General features: G+C 43.7%; 1 protein-coding gene across 3 annotated transcripts in view; it reads right to left on the reverse strand.

Annotated features, from left to right (window-relative positions):
- The window catches only part of ATAD2B (ATPase family AAA domain containing 2B), a 528611-nt gene that overhangs the window by 276408 nt on the left and 230088 nt on the right, over positions 1-22115 (reverse strand). For all 3 annotated transcript variants that reach the window (XM_033936345.1, XM_033936343.1, XM_033936342.1), the window contains exon 13: positions 10270-10358. In XM_033936345.1, the coding sequence (XP_033792236.1) occupies positions 10270-10358 (89 nt within the window). The remainder of the gene's footprint in view (positions 1-10269; positions 10359-22115) is intronic.

Raw genomic sequence — 22115 nt, forward strand, 5'->3', positions numbered from 1 at the left:
ATTCAGGGCTTCAAGTCTCTCCTTTAGATCTTCGGACACTATCACCCCAAGGTCTTTCTCCTCATCCGTGCATATCAGCCTCTCACCTCCCAGCAAGTACGGTTCCTTCCGATTATTAATCCCCAAATGCATTATTCTGCATTTCTTTGCATTGAATTTTAGTTGCCAGATATTAGACCATTCCTCTAACTTTTGTAGATCTTTTTTCATGTTTTCCACTCCCTCCTCAGTGTTTACTCTGTTACAGATATTGCCATCATCCGCAAAAAGGCAGACCTTTCCTTCTAACCCTTCAGCAATGTCATTCACAACCATATTAAACAGGATCAGCCCCAGCACCGACCCTGAGGGACTCCACTATTCACCTTTCCTTCCTCTGAGCGAGTTCTATTAACCACCACCCTCTGGCGTCTGTCCGATAACCAGTTTCTAATTCAGTTCACCACTTTGGGTCCTAACTTCAGCCCTTCAACTTTGTTCAACAGCCTCCTATGAGAAACAGTGTCAAAAGCTTTGCTGAAATCTCTGTAAATTACATCTAGCATATGTCCTTGATCCAGTTCTCTGGTCACCCAATCAAAAAATTCAATTAGGTTCATTTGGCACGATTTACCTTAAAGTAAAGCCATGTTGCCTCGGATCCTATAACCCATTAGATTCTAGGAAGTTCATTATCCTTTCTTTCAGCAACACATCCATTACTTTTCCAACAACTGAAGTGAGGCTCACTGGCCTTTAGTTCCCCACTTCATCTCTGTGACCACTTTGGTGAATAGGGACCACATCTGCTCTTCTCCAATCCCCAGGAACCTCTCCCGGCTCCAGAAATTTGTTGAACAAGATTTTAATAGGACCCACCAGAACCTCTCTGAGCTCTCGTAGTATTCTGGGATGGATCCCATCCAGTCCCATCACTTTGTACACCTTCAGTTTTTCAAGTTGTTCATAAACACATTCCTCCGTGAATGGCGCAGAATCCACTCCATTTTCTTGTGTAACTTTACTAGACAACCTCAGTCCTTCTCCAGGATTTTCTTCCATGAATAGAGAGCAAAAGTATTTGTTTAGCACGTTTGCTCTTTCCTCATCACTCTCCACAGTGACAAGTTAAAAGCGCTTGAGACAACTGTGTGCTGACAAATGCGCGCAAGACTAAAAGTTAAGTTTAAAGCGCTCAGATGTGGGGGGGAACCCCCACTTCACTTAGAAGTGATGCCGCTGCCATTGGGGGTGGGGTGGGGGGGATTAGAGAGGAAAGTATAATTTTTCCCTAAAAAAGAGGAAAAAATTACACTTTCCTCTGTAATGGGGGGGGGGTTTTCCTCCCCAACTCCTCCCAACCGCAGCGACAACACTTCTAAGAAAGTGGTGGGGTTCCCCCCCAAAAAAAAAACACCCTCGGGGGGCTTTAAACTTAACTTTTAATCTGGCACGCTGACGTAACTGCGTGCATTTCTCTTTGTCAGCGCGCAGTTGTCCCGTTCCCTTTAGTCTATGTACCCTCTCCACATATTGGTTCCTAGCATCTTTTAGTTTAGTAATTTCATTTTTTATCTTCCTCCTTTCACTAATATCTGAAAAAAATTTTATTTCCTTTTTTACATTTTCAGCCATTTGCTCTTCCGCCTATGCTTTCATAACAGGCCCTGCAAATGAGCTAAAAGTCACACTAACATATTTGTTTATAAAAACATATTTTTCTTCCAGCAGTTGTTTATAAAAACATATTTGCAATAGAACAGAACATGTCTGCACGATCAGCGTGACCTCACCTGTTGTCCACTTCCTTCTATTGTTGACAAGAGGTGGGATGAATAGCATATGATAAGTTAAGCCACTGTTGCTAAGGAAATTACTAAAAAAGTAAAATTAATAGCAGACCATGTGATTTCAATGGAAACCACGGCACCAAGCTGTTTGGTTGAAATAAATATACAAGATAGTACCTGCCTCCTAGTTCTTCCATATAGTCCTCAGTAGTGCTGCCCGATTCAGGAAAAAAAAATTTTGATTTGATTCGATTCGATTCAGCCTACTGAATTGGTTTTTTGATTCAATTCGATTCGATTTTCCTGCCCAATTAGGTGTTTTTTCAAACATCCTGCTGGGTTTATTTTATAGCCTCTTCACCCCTTTTGCCTTCTCCTAACCACACTGGCGCTGTGGTGTAAACAAAATAAACAAACAAAAAAGACTTTTCCTCTCTCTCTTAAATCCTAGCTCATGTTTGCGGTCTAACACCAGCTCTGGCAGGATACACGTTTCAAATCTGACATATTGTAATCACAAAATGGAAAATGAAATTAGTTTTTCTACCTTTTGTTGTCTGGTCATTAGTTAAATCTTGTTGGTCCCAGGCTCTGGTTGTCTTCTGATAACTTGCTTGCCAGGGTCTCCTTCTTTCTCCGTGCTAACCATCCATCTGCCATCTCTATCCTCCCCTTCCATTTCCCTTCCCTCCCCCAGATGTCTGGCATCTTTCCTTTTTTTCGTCTCAATCCACAGATCCACCTTTTCTTAACTACCCTTTCATCCAGCATCTCTCCCTCCTTCCCACCACCCCAGGGTCCATCATCTCTCCCTTTCTTTTCCCAACTACCCTTCTATCCAGTATCTCTATTCCCCCCCCCTACACCATCCCTTGTGTCCAACTTCTCTCCCGTTCTGTTCCTTCCCTCCCTAAATCCCATTGTCCATCATCCCTCTTCCTCTCCTCTATTTTCAGACCCATTATTTCTTCCCCCCAAAGTCCGACATATGCACGTATCTTCGAACCCTCCTTCTCTCCCTCCCTCTGTGTACTTCTACAACAGGGCCCCCCTCCCCTGGTCTGTCCCCCCAGAAGGCCTGCACCTCACCCCTAAATGCCTGCCTATCACCCCTGAAGGCCTTTTCCCTCCCTGTACTTTCCACTCTCCCCTTTCTTCACCCTCTTCTCTCCATTTTCCCTTCGGTATTTTCATCTTTATTCTCCCCCCTTTCTGCTATTCTCTCTCTCCCTTTTCACTCCTTTCCACGCTCCATCTTCTCTTCATTCTATCTTCTCTCCTTTCTTTCTTCACTGCTTTCTCTTTTCTAAACAATATATTCTGTACTCTCTCTCTCTCCCTTCTCTGCAGTGGTTTGGAACAAGCCCAGGATGCAAAGTGGTCTTCAGTATGTAAACAGGAACCGCAGGGAGGGGGCAAGCTGCCTGGCCGATCTTTCTTCTCATTTCTGTTTAGTGGGTTTCAGCCGCTCTCAGGCTGTACACCAAGCTTAGTTCTCTTTGGAGGCCCCAGAATGAACTTTAAGAACTTGCCATGTACTAGCAGCAGCACCGCTCTCTCCTTGCCTGACAGCTTACGTATCTTTAGCGAGTCAATTCCCTTCTGCAGCTTCGGGGATTTTGCTAGGCCGCCCCACCGCCGATGATGCAACTTCCTTCTTCCTTGGAGGCGGGACGGCCTAGCAGAGGCCCCGAGGCTGCTGGAGGGAATTGACTCGCTAAAGCTACGGCAGCAGTCAGGCAAATTACAATAAGGAGAGAGCGGTGCTGCTGATAGTCCAGGCTAGTGTTATGGGGAGCGTTTGAAATTGCAGAGTCAGGCCGGGGAAGACCGAGTCGGGAAGGGGAAGGGCCGAGGAATCCCCAAGCTGGTGAAAGGGGTTTAACAAAAATATTTGAGTGAGCGCTAGGGAGAACACTGCAGTCTCCTGCCTCAGAGACAGAAGCTGTCCAAGAGCCGGAGCGCAAGCTTTAGGTTAGCGGCGCGGGGAGGAGGGTTGGGCCCTGAATCAAAGACGCCGATTTTTTAAAAATACACATTGATTTGAATCGATTCACCCTAAGTGAATCGGTGAATCGATTCGAATCGAAAATTGGGCAGCACTAGTCCTCAGTTCTTAATTCTATCTCAGAGGAAATCAAAGAATTCCACACTCAAGTGTAGCTAGATAGTCAAAGCTTTGAGAAGCGTTTCTGCATCCTCCAAAATAATGGGACATCAGAAAGGCTTCTTAAAACACAGGTGACTGGCCATTTTATTGGAAATTAACATCATTAATTCATTATTAAACATACGTAGGTGGTACATCTTCAAATCACAATCCATTTACAAATATTTTAATGGTTTCCATTGAAATCACATGGTCTGCTATTAATTTAGTTTCCAAGAGGACCAGTGCCTGCTATCTGGAAAAGACTTGGGTTTATGGTCCTGCACACTTGCCATAAGGTCGCCAAGACCTTTACCGAACAGTAATTGCCCTTTAAAAGGTAGCTTACTGATGGTCGCCCTGGAGGATGAATTGCCAGATCCCTGCCTGATCCACAACATCCTACACGCAGAAATAGAGTATGCTGAGAGCTTGCTCACCACTCTGAAGAGAACATACAAGGCATCTGCTACATAATCCATGCCTGAAATAAAAAAAGAAAGATTCTGGAGCACAATAGTGTCAGGATCATGGTGAAGCTTTGAGTGGCAGGCTCTGGCCACAAACAATGCAGCTATTGGCTCTTTCAGACCGGTGGATGTTTAAGGACAAAAACAATCCTACGGTCCAGTGCATTTTTCAGCACAACCCCTCCCTCAATAGGGAGAGAAGTATGTTTGGTGACCTGTGCCACCAAGTAATCCATCTTTGGGGGGACACAAAATGACAGTTAAACACTTCAGCTATTGGATAGAGTTTGGACACAGCCCTAGCCACTCTCAGAGGATCTTCTTGTGCCTCTCATTGATCTATGAGCATTTTTGCAATGTCCAGATAATCAAGAAAGGATGAAGACTGCAGTTTTGTGCTACTCATTAGAGAGCATTCTGCCACCGCTGACTGGCCAATCTTCAATTTCAATTCCTAGAAGGATTGTGAAATCAAGCCGATCAAAGGAGAGGGCTTAAAGAGCCTCTGCACCTTGGTGGACCTCTTTCAGATCCAAAGCATCCCCCAAATCAGGATCGTGGAGATCCATGGATCCTCTGTGTCATCAGCCAGCATATCATCTCTTGAAAACCCAGGTACTCTGGATTATAGACCCTTGTCTTGGGAAGAGGGGACCCCAACACCAGCAAAGATGCCATAGGAGGTGTATTTAGTGCATTTTTCTTGGCAATAAGCCTTTTAAAGCATGATAATAAATTCCAGAGGGAAACCCACATCCAGAGCAGCAATTGCTTTCTGGGAGCTCTTTTTTGAGCTCTTAGAAGAGTGAGACGGCTTCAATGATGAATTGCAGATGTGTTTCGCTGGAGCCATGAGGACATCTTCCCCAAGTGTCAGTTTTGACTTTTTTGATTGGCCATGGATGGACTGGGTGGTAGGACCCCCTAAAGAGGTCAAGGGAGCAAAGGCCTATGAAATATTGCTCCCTTCATGTGCAGCATGGCATGTGGAGCATAGCTGCTCACTGGTCAGCCATCTGCCACAAACGAGACATGAACTCAAAATATCCTGCCCTGTAAAGTCCATCTGAGGTGTTTTCTTGCAAAAATGAAGCTTGCAGAGGCAGAAAATAACTTTTAATTAAAATCAGGAAAATCTAAGATGGCCGCCATGGGTGCAACTTTTTTTTTTTTTTGGGGGGGGGGAACTATAAGAACCCCCAAAATGCAGCAAGTTTTGAATTTTAGAGGGGGACCTAGGGCTAACCAAACTGGCCAAAAACACTTTCAGAGGAAACCCCCCCCCCACACCAAATCGCTGTCACAAGTTGTCAGCCCCTTACTCACTGTGCCATGCTGTGTGCTGGGAAGTTGCAGAAAGAAGCTGAATCAACTTACAGGGAGATCCTCTCCCTCAACAAGCCTTATAACCTGAACTGGTGGTCTTCTGACTGACCCTCCAGCCTGACACCTCAGCCAGAGACCTCCGCCATACCCAGGGCATGCCACACACATGCCTGGAGGAACGCAGTCGGCCCCGATCCCAGTCACACTTCCATGAAGCCTCTCAGCCTGCGCTCGGACTACTAGCGGACGAATATGGGATGAGCCAGCTCCCAAGGGAACAGAACCTGAGCCCCAATATGATAGTGCAGGCTGTCCAGGTAGGTGCACTGCCAAGCAGCCAACCCCATGGAAGCAGACTACTTCCAAAGTCTATGATCTCTCGAAATCACAGCTGTCCCCACAGGGAAACTCTGCAGCTCGAACACGCATAAAACTGAATAGAAGAAAAAAATGAACATGAGCAGAAAAGACTGGCTCCTATTGTCTCGCTTGTAAGAAAACAATTGGAGTCCAGAGAGCAGTTCTGAAGTAAGAGGGGAGGATCCGAAAATTATGGAGGGGAGGATCCGAAAATTATGGAAGTGAGGCTTCCTACAAGTAGTCTCACAACATGCGATGCATAACCCACTTATCTAGGAATAAAGTAGGATTGTACAAGAATGCTACTTTTCCAGACAGGCTGATCCCAACTCCATGATCATTTGTGACTTCAGTTAACCCTTGACTCAGTAAATCCTGAGAGTCAAGCTTAATCTTTCCCCACACCACACAACTTTAAATAAAAGAAGAGGACATGCAAGCCTTCAGGAAGCTGGTAAGCAAAAAGGATGCACAGGCCCACAGAGAAACATTCCCACACTGGGAAATGAATGTGGGTAGAGAGGCCTGGAAAAATCTCCTGTTTACTAAAGTACTCCTTTCAAAGTATATTCCTAGAACTCTCAATTGTAGTATGACTAATACTTTGATCCTCCTCAGTTCTAAGGGATTTGATCTAATAAGGAGAAACAGAACAATTTCCAATTAAAAGCGTAATATTTTATGCCATTTCTTGATCCAATTCAAACAATTAATTTGCCAAATTTAACTACCGTACATAAAACAAAAAAGTATGTTTTCATATTCAGTACAATGGAAAGTTTTGGTTCTTGTGAAAGCAAATTGAATTCACACCATGGCACTAGTACCACACACTGATTAGGTTATGACTTCCCACATTAAACTGGAAGCATATCTTTCTCTTTCATATTGATGGCAGGGTTTATCTTTTACTGATAGCTGTGTGGATGAGGTCTTTTCCTTGAAATCAGTGGTTCACAACCCTGAGGAACCTTGAGTTGGTCAAACTGGCTGGAAGTCCCTCTGGACAGATTTTCTCCCAAGTAAGTTCAAAAGTGCAAGTGCCTCTCCCAGAAGATAAGGTGTGGGTTCTTGTACTTTGGGTCCTCAGGTAAATTTGACCAATAAGGAATAGTGTCCTAGGTGTTGCTTTTCAGATCTGGAAAGTTTCCTTCTTTCAATCTACTTTATATAGATATGGTAGCTAATGCCAATTTGAAGATCCTTTTGATACCTTACCATCAGAAAAATCTACCAGGTACTGCATGATTCTTCAAAATCAGCATAACATTTCTGTACTTCAATCTCATTTGTCCTAGAACAATGAATCAAGTCAGATGTTTGACAAGCTGCTCCTCAATCCTCTTGAAAACTGCAGAAGCCACAATGAGTAAGGACACATCCTCCTGGGACACAAGGTTAACTGTGGCTTGGACTTGAATCATTTCCGAAAGATACCCCCATCCAATTTTGAGGAGGTTAAATGTTCCTCTCTTAAGGGCTGCCTGGTAGATAATGGTAGCTATCAATATTAAAATGTTCCCAGCAACATACTCCATAGACAGTTATTAAGACATGGGGGAAGCCTCTGCTTGCCCTGGATCGGTAGCATGGAATGTTGCTACTATTTGGGTTTTGGCCAGGTACTAGTGATCTGGATTGGCCACTGTGAGAACAGGCTACTGGGCTTGATGGATCATTGGTCTGACCCAGTAAAGCTATTCTTATGTTCTCAATGCACAAAATTGGTATTCACTGACATCAGTACTGAAAAGAGAAATCTTTTAAACAACTTCAGGCAAGTATCTGTCAATATTTAATCCCAAAAGTTCCCGAGGCATGATTCTGAGGTAAGACTGAGTCTTGTTGATCAATACCTACCAATCCTCCAGTGTAGTTTGAGCTCATCTTTTTGCCCTTCACAGCCACAAAGAGCGCTGTGTGGCAAAAGTAAATACTACACACAGGTTTTATTACCTGGGTTCAAATACTCCAAGCAGCAATTTTATCTTGTCACATTGCCTGCATGTATTAAAACTAGAGGAATTTATTTTTGACACGCTGCCAAAACCCATTGCCAAAGTAAAATTAAACAACTTAGATTTGAAAATGTAGCCTGACAACCATTTAAGAGTATCACAACAGGTGAAAAGTGTCACATACAAGGGAGGAAGTGATGTCAGTCTATATCAGAGATATGAACTTAATTGTCATAGCCTACAGCATTAACAGATATCCTTTAGAAGGTACAATGGGGCCTACTTCAATCTTCATTCTCAACCACCACCCCCATCCCTAGCACAGCTCTTCAATTATTATAATTAAGATAATAAGAGGACAGTTTTCATCACAAGGTTTTAATTACATTCACAGTTTGCTGAGCAGCAAATACTAAATAAATCAGACAATATACCATATAATTTGAAGGCTTTTATATTAGTCCTAGCACCATAACAAGCTTTATTTAAACCTCAGTAATACTAAGATGCAGATAGCAGACCCTTCCGCAAGATGGGTGCTATCCAGTCTTTTGCATTAAGTGTCACGTATATGATTATCTTCCACTTGGACACATCGTGGTTAGAAAATCAAAAAGAGAATATGAAGAGAGGCTAGCCAGGGAAGCACGAAATTTCAAACCGTTCTTCAGATATGTTAAAGGGAAGCAGACGGTTAAAGGGAAGCAGACGGTTAAAGGGAAGCAGACGGTTAAAGGGAAGCAGACGGCTAGGTAGGAGGTGGGACCACTGGATGACAGAGATAGGAAGGGAGTGGTGAAGGAGGAGAAAGAAGTGGTGGAAAGACTAAACATGTTCTTTTCGTCAGTATTTACACAAGAGGACACATCTAATATACCGGAACCGGAACAAATCTTCAAAGGAGACCAAGCAGAAAAATTAACATCCATGGAAGTAAGCCTCGAAGACGTACACAGGTAGATAGAAAAATTAAAAACTGGTAGATTTTAAATAAACCAGATAAAATATTTCTTCACAAAATGTATAGTTAAACTCTAGAATTCATTGCCGGAGAACATGGTGAAATCAGTTAGCTTAGCAGGGTTTAAAAAGGGTTTGGGTAATTTCCTAAAAGAGAAGTCCATAGGTCATTATTGAGATAGCTTGGGGAAATTCACTGCTTATTCCTAGGATCAGCATCAAATCTGTTTTACTACTTGGGAACTAGCTAAGTACTTGGGACCTGGGTTGGCCACTGTTGGAAACAGGATGCTGGGCTTGATGGACCTTTGGTCTGTCTCAGTATGGCAATTCTTATGTTCTTAACTGAAAAGTGGTCTTTATTGAAACATCAAATTACAGAAATAAAAATCACAGCAGAAAGATATCAAGCAAATCATGGTATACTGACAAAATATTGTGCAGGCCATTCAAAAGGCTGTTCCCTTAAAACAGGGGTGTCAAATGTCAGTCCTCGAGGGCTGCAATCCAGTCTGGCTTTCAGGATTTCCCCAATGAATATGCATGAGATCTATTTGCATGCACCGCTTTCATTTTATGCTAATAGATTTCATGCATATTCATTGGGGAAATCCTGAAAACCCGACTGGATTGCGGTCCTTGAGGATCGACATTTGACACCCCTGCTTTAAATATAGGGATCTCCATGTTTTACATTGTTTTAAAAGATTACCCTTTAACACCCCCTCAACACACACACACACACACACACTTTCAACAAGGCAAGCAAACATGATAGTAGCCTCCCCTCTCCAAAGTCTACTTCATCTCCATAAGTTAAAGTTTTAAGCAAAATGTGTTTCACAGTGAGGGCCCCATATTTTCTTCCCCTTCACCATAGCTTTCCTTCAAATAGCAGTTAACTTCTCAATCTTATAAATACCAGTATACCCTAAGTTGGCTTTTCATTTATGAAGAGAAGGAATTCAACATCTTTCCAAATTGCAGCTAGAGTCAATTTACCTGCGTGCAAGTAAAACATTGCTTGAAGTATAGTCAAGCCTGCAATATCCCTATTTAGTAGGAAAATCCCTGAATACCATGTGACCTGTAGCCCTATAACCAATCTGAAATTGATCTTTTTTCCTCAATAACCTTTTATCTTGGGACACAACCACCAGTTTACCTATAGCAGTATACTCAATACACTTAGTTTTGAACTCTAAGCGATAAAAATGTTTAAAAAGTTTTCATATAATTGTCCAGAAATTTCTGCATTACATATGACAACTACTTACCTATGAATCTGGTCTTGTCTGCTAGAACGGACTGGAGCTAATCCATCAATTTCATCAAAAAAGATAATAGAGGGTCTCATCAAGTATGCCTGGTATGCAATAAAAGACATTAATATATTTATATATTTAAAAACCGCCTGGAGTCGCAGCAGTTTCCAATTAAATATACACAAAGCAAAGAAAAACAAAGAAAACAAAACAGTAAAAAAACCATTCTTCAACATCATCAATACATATGAAAATCAAATTTACAAATCCTTCAAAAACATATTTAAAAGAATAATACAAAAAATGGCCGACAACTTTAGGAAAGACAGATCAGAAATATGCGTCTACAAGCAGTTTGGTTTTTAACATCTTCTTGAAGCTGTTGCACATAATCTTAATTGCCCAGTAAGCTTATTCCAATATGATATTCCGGCAATAGAAAACATTTGTAGTTGAGTTGCCACATATCTTACATTATCAGCTGTCAATGCTACCAGTTTCATTTTCCCCTCAGATCGTAGTGCCCTTGGAAGTTTATAAATCTCCCATAGAGATTGAAACCACAGTGGCTCGGTTTGATATACTATTTGATGTACCAGGACGACAGCACCTTAAACTGAATTCTCTGCTCAATCGGCAGCCAGTACAAGCTGCAGGTTGTATTTCTGCCACAGTGAATTCTACTACAAGCTTATAAAACTAACTTAAATTGTTTTAGTGTCTATAGTCAGACTAGAAGAAAGTTCTTTAACAAATGAAACTAAATTGTACTATAGATTTATTCTGTAACTATAGCTAAAAATACAGTTCTTTCTTGACAGATATGCACTATTTATTTCTGCTATTTGAAAGAATGTGTTTTTCTCAATAATGGGAGAAGAACATTAGCTTCATTACTTTTCTCCAGACAATAATAGACAATGCTCCATAAAAAAAAGTTTTGCTGACCAGGGTGCAAAATCAACAGTGTACTTATAAAATCATCATCTGTTTTCTGCCTAGCGCCCCCTAAAGCAGCAGTATCTAAGATAATAATACCCTTAGTGCACATGCGCACTTCAATTATTGTGGCTCTGTGGTCGGCAGAGAAATGTTGCAGAGTGTGGCGCGTGCGCACATTGGGAGCCGACATCGGGGAGAGAAGGAGGCGGCGGCGGTGACCGAGCTACAGAGCTAGGGGAGGGAAGGCCACAACTACTGCTGCTCCGTGGTCACACAGCCTTCTCCTCTGCCTCCACTCTCTCCTCTGGGTGAATTTCCAGGTCGAGGATGAGGATTTGTTGGAAGCTGGTGGCGCTTCCGCAGAGGGGGTGGGATGGGGTGGGGGGGGGCGGTCAAAGGAAGGGGAGCGGGGCGCAGGCAGGGAACGGGAGAGAGGGAAGGAAAGAGACAGACAAGACAGTGGCCAAGGAGAGAGAGGGAGACAGAAAGACACACAGGCAGCGGCCAAGGAAAGAGAGAGAGAGAGAGAAAAGCACATAAACAGTGGCCAAGGAAAGAGAGAGAGAAAAAGACAGAAACATACACAGACAGTAGCCAAGGAGAGAAAGAGATAGAAAGACAGACAGACACACAGACAGTGGCCAAGGAGATAGAGAGACAGACAGCGGTTAATGGGAGAGAGAGAAGAGACAGAAAAGCACATAAACGACCAACGATAGAGAAAGAGACAGAAAGACACACAGCGGCCAATGAGAGACAGAGAAAGAGACAGAAACATACACAGACAGCGGCCAAGGAGAGAGAAAGAGAAAGAGAGAGAGAGAGAGAGAGAGAGAGAGAGAAAGAGAGAGAGAGAGAGAGAAAGAGAGAGAAAGAGAGAGAGAGAGAGAGAGAGAGAGAGAGAGAAAGAGAAAAAAAGAGACAGAAACATACACAGACAGCGGCCAAGGAGAGAGAGAGAGAAAGAAAGACAGACACACATTGGCCAACGAGAGAGAGAAAGAGACAGAAAGGCACATAAACAGTGGCCAAGGAGAAAGAGAGAGAAAGACAGAAACATACATAGACAGCAGTCAAGGAGAGAAAGAGATAGAAAGACAGACAGACACACAGACAGTGGCCAAGGAGAGAGACACACAGCAGTCAATGGGAGAGAGAGAAGAGACAGAAAGGCACATAAACAGTGGCCAAGGAGAGAGACACACAGCAGTCAATGGGAGAGAGAGAAGAGACAGAAAGGCACATAAACAGTGGCCAAGGAGAAAGAGCAAGAAAGAGGCAGAAAGACAGACGCACAGCGGCCAATGAGAGAAAGAGACAGAAAGGCACATAAACAGTGGCCAAGGAGAAAGAGAGAGAAAGAAAGAGACAGAAAGACAGACACACACACAGCTGCCAACGAGAAAGAAAGAGACAGAAAGACAGACAGACACACAGACAGCGGCCAAGGAGAGAGACAGACAAAAAGAGAGAAAGAGACAGAAAGACAGACACACACAGAGAGCGACAGAGGGAGACACACAGAAAGACAGCAGACAGCGGCCAAGGAGAGAGAGAGAAACAGAAAGACACACAGACAGTGGTCAAGGAGAGACACAGAAAGAAAGAAAGACAGACAGACAGCGGCCAAAGAAAGAGAGAAAGAGAGACAGAAAGAAAGACAGCGGCCAATGAGCGAGAGAGACAAAGAAAGACAGACAGACACATCTATTCTAGCACCCGTTAATGTAACAGGCTTAAAGACTAGTTTATTTAATAAAGACTAATATCTTGATTCTAACAGTAAGTTTCCTCTGGTGATAAGAAGAAAATAAAATAGTGATATCAATATCTGGAAAGAAGCTGTCCTCACTTTCTTTCTTATGCTTTAATAGTGAGAGAATTCAACCAGATTAGACTACATTTGCTTAGCCAAATTAGCAGTCTCTTTTTGACTACAAGTACTTTGTTGCAGCCCTACACAACAAATAGCTTACCCTTCTTTAGGATGGTCAATTCCAGTACTTCCTTCTATATTAAAAGAAGATCGTTTCAGAGTCTTATATCTCTAGTACAAACAAGCCATGAACTCAGTTGTCTCACAACACCACCAGATTATATTTAAAAAGACAGTCTCATCTCCTTCAGTCCAATATGATAAAACTGGTCCCATCACAAGGAGAGAGAGATTAGGAGTTAGAATCACTAACGTCAGCGATCATCTAACGATCGTCACTAAATTAGTTTTGACTGGTTTAGCGATAATCGCATTTGCCAAACACTTATGGTGTTTAAATACCTCAATGTGTTATAGCAATAAGTGATTCTTCATACCCTTAAGGTCTGACTGATCTTTGTCGCAAATTTCTGTTTGGACTCGAACTTTCTGATTCAAACAGTAAGCAGGCCAGGAGATAACTGACAGGGTAGAGCTCCAGAATGACACACCTATCTACAAGAAAAGATATTAGCAAGGTAAGAGCCCCTCTTTTCCTAGTGCAATAGGTGTGTCATTCTGGACAAACGGGACATAAAAAAGCAGTCCCAGAAATCTAGGGTGGAATCTCTGCGCTGGCTCGTAATACTAAGATGCCAAAGGCGGAATCCTCCCTTGCCACTACATTCACTTTTAAAACCTGGAAAATATATGCATGTATGTAGAGTGCACCAAGTCACTGCTCTACAAATCTCAGGGGAGACCGCCCAAGCTTCCGCCCATGAAGAAGCCACACTTCTAGTTGAATGCACCTTTACGGAGACTGGTGACTTTTTTTTCGAATGCAATATATGCTGGCAAAATGGCCCTACGGATCCTCTTGAGATTGTGGTCTTGGAGGCTGGTGTGCCGCGTTTAGCCTGACTAGTGAGCACAAAAATATGGTCCTATATCTTGAAGCACCCAACGAGTTTAGGCTATCGGACAGGCACTCTTCTCACATCCAACTTCTTCAGAATTTGGTCCTTCTTAAGAACATAAGAACATAAGCAGTGCCTCCGCCGGGTCAGATCATAGGTCCATCCTGCCCGGCAGTCCACTCCCGTGGCGGCCCAAATAGGACATGACCTGTCTGAATCACCAGAAGGGGCTCCCTTGCCACCTTGGTTTCTCATTGAAGTCCTATCTTCCCATCGAAGTCCTAACCCTCCGGTCTTGCACATGCATGACCTGGTTGGGTTTCTATACTTATTACCTGGTTAGCTTTCTATACTTGTGTTACATCCCAGCTCCTCCCTCAGTATCCCACGATCCCTTTATCCCTCAGGAATCCGTCCAATCCCTGTTTGAATCCCTGTACCATACTCTGCCTGATCACTTCCTCCGGTAGCGCATTCCAAGTGTCCACGACCCTTTGGGTGAAAAAAAACTTCCTTGCATTTGTTTTGAACCCATCTCCCTTCAGTTTCTCTGAATGCCCCCTCGTACTTGTTGTCCCCTTCAGTCTGAAGAATCTGTCCCTATCCACCCTCTCTATGCCCCTCATGATCTTGAAGGTCTCTATCATATCTCCCCTGAGCCTCCTTTTTTCCAGAGAGAAGAGCCCAGCCTATCCAACCTCTCGGCGTATGGGCAGTGTTCCAGCCCTTTTACCAGTTTCATTGCTCTCCTTTGGACTCTCTCAAGTACCACCATGTCCTTCTTGAGGTGCGGCGACGCAGTATTCCAGATGTGGACGCACCATCACTCGATACAATGGCATGATGACTTCCCACGTCCTGGTTGTTATGCCCCTCTTTATGATGCCCAGCATCCTGTTGGCTTTTTTCGAGGCTGCTGCGCACTGTGCAGATGGCTTCAGTGATGCATCCACCAGCACACCCAAGTCTCTCTCAAGTCTGCTGTCTCCCAACAATGCCCCCCCCCCCAATTTGTAGTTGAACAACGGGTTCTTTTTCCCTATATGCATGACCTTGCATTTTTCCACGTTAAAGCGCATTTGCCATTTGTTTGCCCAGTCTTCCAGCTTGTCCAGGTCCCTTTGCAGGTCCTCACACTCCTCCCTGGACCTAACTCTGCCGCACAGTTTGGTATCGTCTGCAAATTTTATAACCTCGCACTTTGCCTCCTTTTCCAGGTCATTGATAAATATGTTGAAGAGTAACGGCCCCAGCACCGATCCCTGTGGCACACCGCTTGTGACTCCCCGCCAGTCAGAATATTGGCCCTTCACTCCGAACCTCTGCAGTCTACCCGACAACCAGTGCTTGATCCATCTGTGCACATCCCCTCCCACCCCGTGGTTCCACAGCTTCCTAAGCAGCCTTTCATGTGGCACCTTGTCGAAAGCCTTTTGAAAATCGAGGTAAATGATGTCTATGGGTTCTCCATTGTCCACCCGACTGCTTATTCCCTCAAAGAAGTACAGAAGGTTCGTTAAGCACGACCTTCCCTTACAGAATCCGTGCTGGCTTGTTCTCAGTAGGCCATTCCTCTCGATGTGCTCGCAAATGCCGTCCTTGATCATAGCTTCCACCATCTTCCCTATAATTGAAGTCAGGCTCACCGGCCTGTAGTTCCCGGGGTCACCCCTCGATCCCTTCTTGAAGATAGGTGTGACATTCGCCAATTTCCAGTCCTCTGGTACCTCACCAGTTTTCAAGGATAGGTTGCAAACATGCTGGATTGTGCCCGCTATTTCTTGTCTTAGTTCCTTCAGAACCCTTGGGTGGATCCCGTCCGGGACAGTGATTTACCGCATTTTAACCTGTCTATCTGTTTGAGGACATCCTCCTTACTTACCTCTATGTGCTCCAATTTTTCGGCCTGTTCCCCACTCATGAGCTCCTCTGAGTCCGGTATATTAGATGTGTCTTCGCTCGTGAAAACCGACGAGAAGAATGTGTTCAACCTCTTCTTAGAAACTAGACTGGAATGCTGGCAATCTGAATTCTTGATTAACATGGAAAGCCGAAACAACCTTCGGCAAAAAGGATGGAAAAGTGCGCAAAGAAACTCCGGCCTCTGTCAATACAAGGAAAGGCTATCTGCAAAAAAAAGACTGTAGCTCTGAGCCTCTTCTCGCTGAGATAATGGCCACAAGAAAGACAGTCTTGAGTATCAGATCCATCAAGGATGCTTCCTTCAGCAGTTTATATGGAGTCTGGCTACTAAGGCCTTGCAAAACCATATTTAGGTTCCATGAAGGGAATGGGTGTTTTACCATGGGCCTGAGACACAATGCCCCTTTTAGGAATCTGGCTATGTCCAGATCAGACATCAACGACGCCTTTCAGTCTCACGAGTCCCACCACTTGGACTTTGAGGGATGCCACTGTAATCCCCTTGTCAAGGCAGCCTGGAAGAAGGCCAACACCACCAAGATTGGAGCAGAGAAAGACTCCTCCTTTTCCTTAATGCACCACTGCTGGAAGACTTCCCATGCCTTAGCATAATCAAAGACTGTTGAAGGCTTTTTGGATCTAAGCAGAGTAGCAATCACTACCTCCGAGTATCCCTTGTGCCCTAACAAGCCATGCCGTAAGAGCAAAGCAATATGGATCTTCTATTACCACTAAGCCTTGAGAAAGAAGGTCCAGCTGTACTTTTAGTCTGAGACTTGTGCGTGTCTAAAAATACTCTAGATCTGCATACCACAGTCTGCATGACCAATCTGGAACCATGAGAATGATTGTTCCCTGATGGCTTGCAATCCTGTAAAGAATCTGGCCTATCATGGGCTATGGAGGAAACAAATACATGAGCTCGCTCTTCGGCCATGGCTGAACCACAGCATCCAGACCCAATACTAGAGGAAATGCAATTCTGGACTTAATTCTAAATAGCCTGTGAGGACCAACACAAGATGTAGAAGGGACGCTGGGAAATAGCGATCACAATATGATCTGCTTCGATCTGGACACAGGGGAGAAACATAGGTCCAAAACGACAGCCATGACACTGAACTTCCAAAAAGGGAATTACGAAGGGATGAGACTCATGGTAGGGAAGATTAAGAAGAGGATAAGCACTGTAAAAACGCTAGAGTAAGCTTGGTCCCTTTTTAAGGACACAGTCACCGAGGCGCAAAATCTATATATACTGTGTATCAACAAGGGATCCAAGAGGAAAGAGAACAAAGAACCGGCGTGGCTCATTGTAGAGGTGAAGGAAGCAATCAGAGACAAGAAAACTTTGTTAAAGGAATGGAAAAGTCAAGAACGGACGAAAACGGGAACAAGCACAAACAACAACAACGGAGGTGCCATAAGGCAGTAAAAGGGGCCAAAAGAGACTATGATGGAAAAAATAGCCAAGGAGGCGAAGAACTTCAAGTCATTATTTTGATATATTAAGGGAAAACGACCCGTGAAAGAAGCGGTGGGACCTTTGGATGACCATGGAATAAAGGGAGCGCTAAAGGAGGACAAAGCAATCACCGACAAACTGAACACATTTTTTGCGGCTGTATTTACTGAAGAAGATTTACATAGCATACCGGAACCCATCAGGCTATATGCTGGAAACGAAGACGGAAAGCTGAGGTGTGTACTTCAACACTAGGTCTGTATTCAACAAATTGTCCTAGGGCCTGCTATCAGCAGACTTTCACCAGTGGCAGGTGAAGTCTGAGCAACTATCAAAGTCTATGCTTTCCATGCCGATGTCAATAGATCAGCCTTCGAGGAGTCAAAATGTTTCTCCCACTGGGCCTGATGAACTCCGTTTCATCAACTGTATGTTTAAACAAAGAGTACAAGGCTCATGGTTAGGCCCAAGGTACCCAAGGCACCAAGTGTGAAGATCCATTGCAAAGATCACTCAACCACATTAAGCACACTTTTTGAAGCCACTAGGGAACTTCTTGGACATAAAAAAAAAGAATCACAGCTAAGTTGAAGTCCTCAATTTTTATCATCAAAAAAGAGTCAGACTCAAATCAAGGTCAGTGCTCAGGTCTAAAAGTGACCTTAAAGAGCCTTGCAAAAAAAAAAAGAAAACTTGAACAGCCAAAAAAAACTCAATAAAGGGAAAGATACTCAAAACAAAACTATGAAAAAAATTAGAGAAATGGAGGAAAAACAGGCACAGGAAAGCACTTGACAATATCTGTTGAGATGCACTTAAGAGAGACTAAAAAGATGAAATCTATCAGCTCTTTGGAATAAAACAGCGTGAGGAATTTGCACTGACTCACTGGGTGGGAAGACACCCACGAAGTGGGACACTGCTAGAATTTTCTAATAGCTCTAAAGATACACCTTGAATGGTTAAGAGGCTGTAATATGTAATAAGCTTTTTAAAATCAATATGAGACAAAATTGTGAAATTACAGGGAGTATTAAATTTCCCAGATGACACGGAAGACGTAAGAACTCAACAGGGGGAATAAGGGCATAGTAGAGAAGCTGCATTTGTATCGAAAATCCAAGAAGAGTCACTAGTTTATCAATTAGGAAGCAAAAAAACACTGATGTGACTTCAGAGGCAGGGCCTGTATGAGCTTGACCTGAGCAGAGAGAACTGAAAATCCATAATATCAGGATAACTATTTAATTGTTACATTGTAAACCATTTAGGTCACTAAAATGCGAGAGCAGTATATCAAATTCTTAATAAACATAACTCTCAGCAGGCAAGATTTGTTGAGATATATAGAACTTCTTGCCTTGTTTTATACAGGACATAAATACTAACTGAAATGACCAATACCTTCAGAAATCAGAGGGAGATTTATTTTTTTTATTTTATTAAGTATTTTTATACCGCCTATCAAGGTTATCTAAGCGGTTTAACATAAGAACATAAGAAGAGTCAGACCAGTGGTCCATCATGCCCAGCAGTCCGCTCACGCGGCAGCCCTCTAGTCAAAGACCAGCGACCTGACACTAGTCCTACCAGCGTACGTCCTTGTTCAGCAGGAACTTTTCTAACTTTGTCTTGAATCCCTGGAGGGTGTGTTCCCCTATGACAGACTCCGTAAGAGCATTCCAGTTTTCTACCACTCTCTGGGTGAAGAAGAACTTCCTTACGTTTGTACGGAATCTATCCCCTTTCAACTTTAGAGAGTGCCCTCTTGTTCTCCCTACCTTGGAGAGGGTAAACAACCTGTCCTTATCTACTAAGTCTATCCCCCTTCAGTACCTTGAATGTTTCGATCATGTCCCTTCTCAATCTCCTCTGTTTGAGGGAGAAGAGGCCCAGTTTCTCTAATCTTTCGCTGTACGGCAGCTTCTCCAACTCCTTAACCATCTTAGTCGCTCTTCTCTGGACCCTTTTGAGTAGTACCATGTCCTTCTTCAAGTACGGCGACCAGTGCTGGACGCAGTACTCCTGGTGAGGGCACACCATAGCCCGGTACAGCAGCATAATAACCTTCTCCGATTTGTTCGTGATCCCCTTCTTTATTATTCCTAGCATTCTGTTCGCCCTTTTCGCCGCCACCGCAAATTGCGCGGACGGCTTCATCGACTTGTCAATCAGAACTCCCAAGTCCTTTTCCTGGGAGGTCTCTCCAAGTACTGCCCCGGACATCCTGTATTTGTGCATGAGATTTTTGTTACCAACATGCATCACTTTACACTTGTCCACGTTGAACCTCATCTGCCATGTCGCAGCCCATTCCTCGAGCCTGATTATGTCACGTTGTAGATCTTCGCAATCCCCCTGCGTCTTCACTACTCTGAATAACTTCGTATCGTCCACAAATTTTATCACCTCGCTCGTCGTACCTATGTCTAGATCATTTATGAAGAAGTTGAAGAGCACGGGTCCAAGCACCGAGCCCTGCGGCACCCTGCTGGTGACGCTCTTTCCAGTCCAAGTATTGTCCATTTACTCCCACTCTCTGTTTCCTATGCTCCAGCCAGTTTTTAATCCACGCAATTTTCCGAAGCAGTTGTTCATGTGGAACCTTGTCAAACGCCTTCTGAAAATCCAGATATACAATGTCGACCGGTTCGCCCCTTGTCTATCTGCCTGTTTACTCCCTCGAAGAAGTGCAGCAAGTTTGTCAAACAAAATCTGCCTCAAATACTCAGGTACTCAAATATTTTCCCTATCTGTCCCGGTGGGCTCACAATCTATCTAACATACCTGGGGCAATGGAGAATTGAGAGACTTGCTCGGGGTCACAAGGAGCAGTGCAGGGTTTGAACCCACAACTCAGGGTGCTGAGACTGTAGTTTTAACCACTCTGCCACTCCTTCATCCAACAATGATCTGATATCATAGATCCTTCCTCTGCTCTCTCTGTGCCATAAAGAACCAAGGCCCTTGTAATTTGTAATGGCAAAAGAAATGCTGGTAATGTACTACATCAAGTACAATTCTAAAATGTTAAGGCAAAGGTGGGAGGGTAATTATACCAGTGGGAGGGTAATTATATCAGGCAGAAAAAGATACACAGCACTGTCCAAAATATTCCTTGTCTAGAGCATCCTAGTTTTTTCCCAAGAATACCAGCACTGACATTTGGAAGATGCAAAATTACTACTTCCTTATGTACCGTAAGTACCAACATTTTATGCATGAAGATGCTGAGTTGATGCCACTCCTTTTGTACACATGTACATTTGTAAAATGACTGTTCCTACTTTACATGCACTTACATATATAAATACTTATACTTATTTTATAAAAGAATCTGTACTTGGCAAAGCCTTTTGTAAAATACAGGGGGAATTGAACACCTTTCAGTCTGGATATCTCTATTGTCATCCCCATCGCCTAGTTAAAATAAAGGCCTTAGTGTTATTACTGTAGTTATTGCAACAACAAAAAACTGACTGAACGCACTATATTTTTATATGTGGTTAAGGGCTGTACAGGTGGCTCTCAGTTAAAGATAACTGCATTACACCATGGCACTCAGCATTCTACCCTCCGTCTTCCCCAATTCTGATATTGCCCTTTCCTACCAGGCTACTCTCTCCCTTCCCAAGTTCCGGTTAGTCTAACATGTCATCTTATGCAGTACGTATGACCCACCCCCTCAAGTCCCAGCAGTACAGCAGCTCTCTTCCCCCAATTATTTTCTAAACTTTCCTGAGTCAGACAGCAATGCAAGCATGCTTTCTCTGTCAGACCTGAAAGCCAGAAGCCTCATCCTGAGCTAATGTACACACAAACTTACATCAGAGGATGAGAGAGGCAGTTGCAGATTGATCAAAATAAAAACTTTTATTTGCACAGTGTATGTGTGTCTGTCTATATAGAAACAGATACACTTCCCCCTCCCCATTTGAGGTTTCCACACTCGCAGTTTCACAAATTTGTGATTTCTTTTTTTTTTGGGGGGGGAACCCATATTTATCATGTTCCTGCCTCTCTCCCACCTTCCTCCTAGCATCCCGGCCTTACCTGGTGGTCAAGCAGGCTTTCGGGGCAGGAGCGATCTTCCTACGCTCCTGCCCCATGTACATCACCAATAGGAAATGGCTGCCTTGAGCTCCCGCCGTAGTCTCGAGAGACTACAGGAATTCACAGCAGTTATTTCCTATTGAATATGGTCATCAGCTTATGAGGCTTGGGGATCTCCACCAGCTACATCAAGGGAGATGTTCATTTTGAGGAGGCCTAAGTGGGGATAAGCAATAAACGAAGGACAGGGCGAGGAAAAAGCGCCAGGAGCACCGTTGGTGCCAGGAGAGCACAGGGATCGGTAGGGGGGACACTGACAAACAGCCACCAAGGAGAGTTCAGCGCTGTGATGTTCATTGTTCTTATTCTCCAGCTGCAGGCATTTTTTGTTTGTTTGGAAGTCAGCGCAGCCTTTGGCTTTTTCTCTTTCCATTCATTTAGTTGGGTCAACTGACTTCCCATTGAAGGAAATGAAGCAACAAAAAGATACCACGGTAGAAAGAAGCCATCGGTGACAGATGCTAACGTTTGAAGGAGGCGAAACTGGCAAATGCACTCAACTTTCTAACACAATGCATGAAAAGAAAATTTGCGAGGATTCATTAGCTGGCAGCCATGGGAGTGCTGTTTCCTCCTGCGG

This window comes from Geotrypetes seraphini, chromosome 3 (genome assembly GCF_902459505.1).
Source record: "Geotrypetes seraphini chromosome 3, aGeoSer1.1, whole genome shotgun sequence".
NCBI lineage: Eukaryota > Metazoa > Chordata > Amphibia > Gymnophiona > Dermophiidae > Geotrypetes > Geotrypetes seraphini.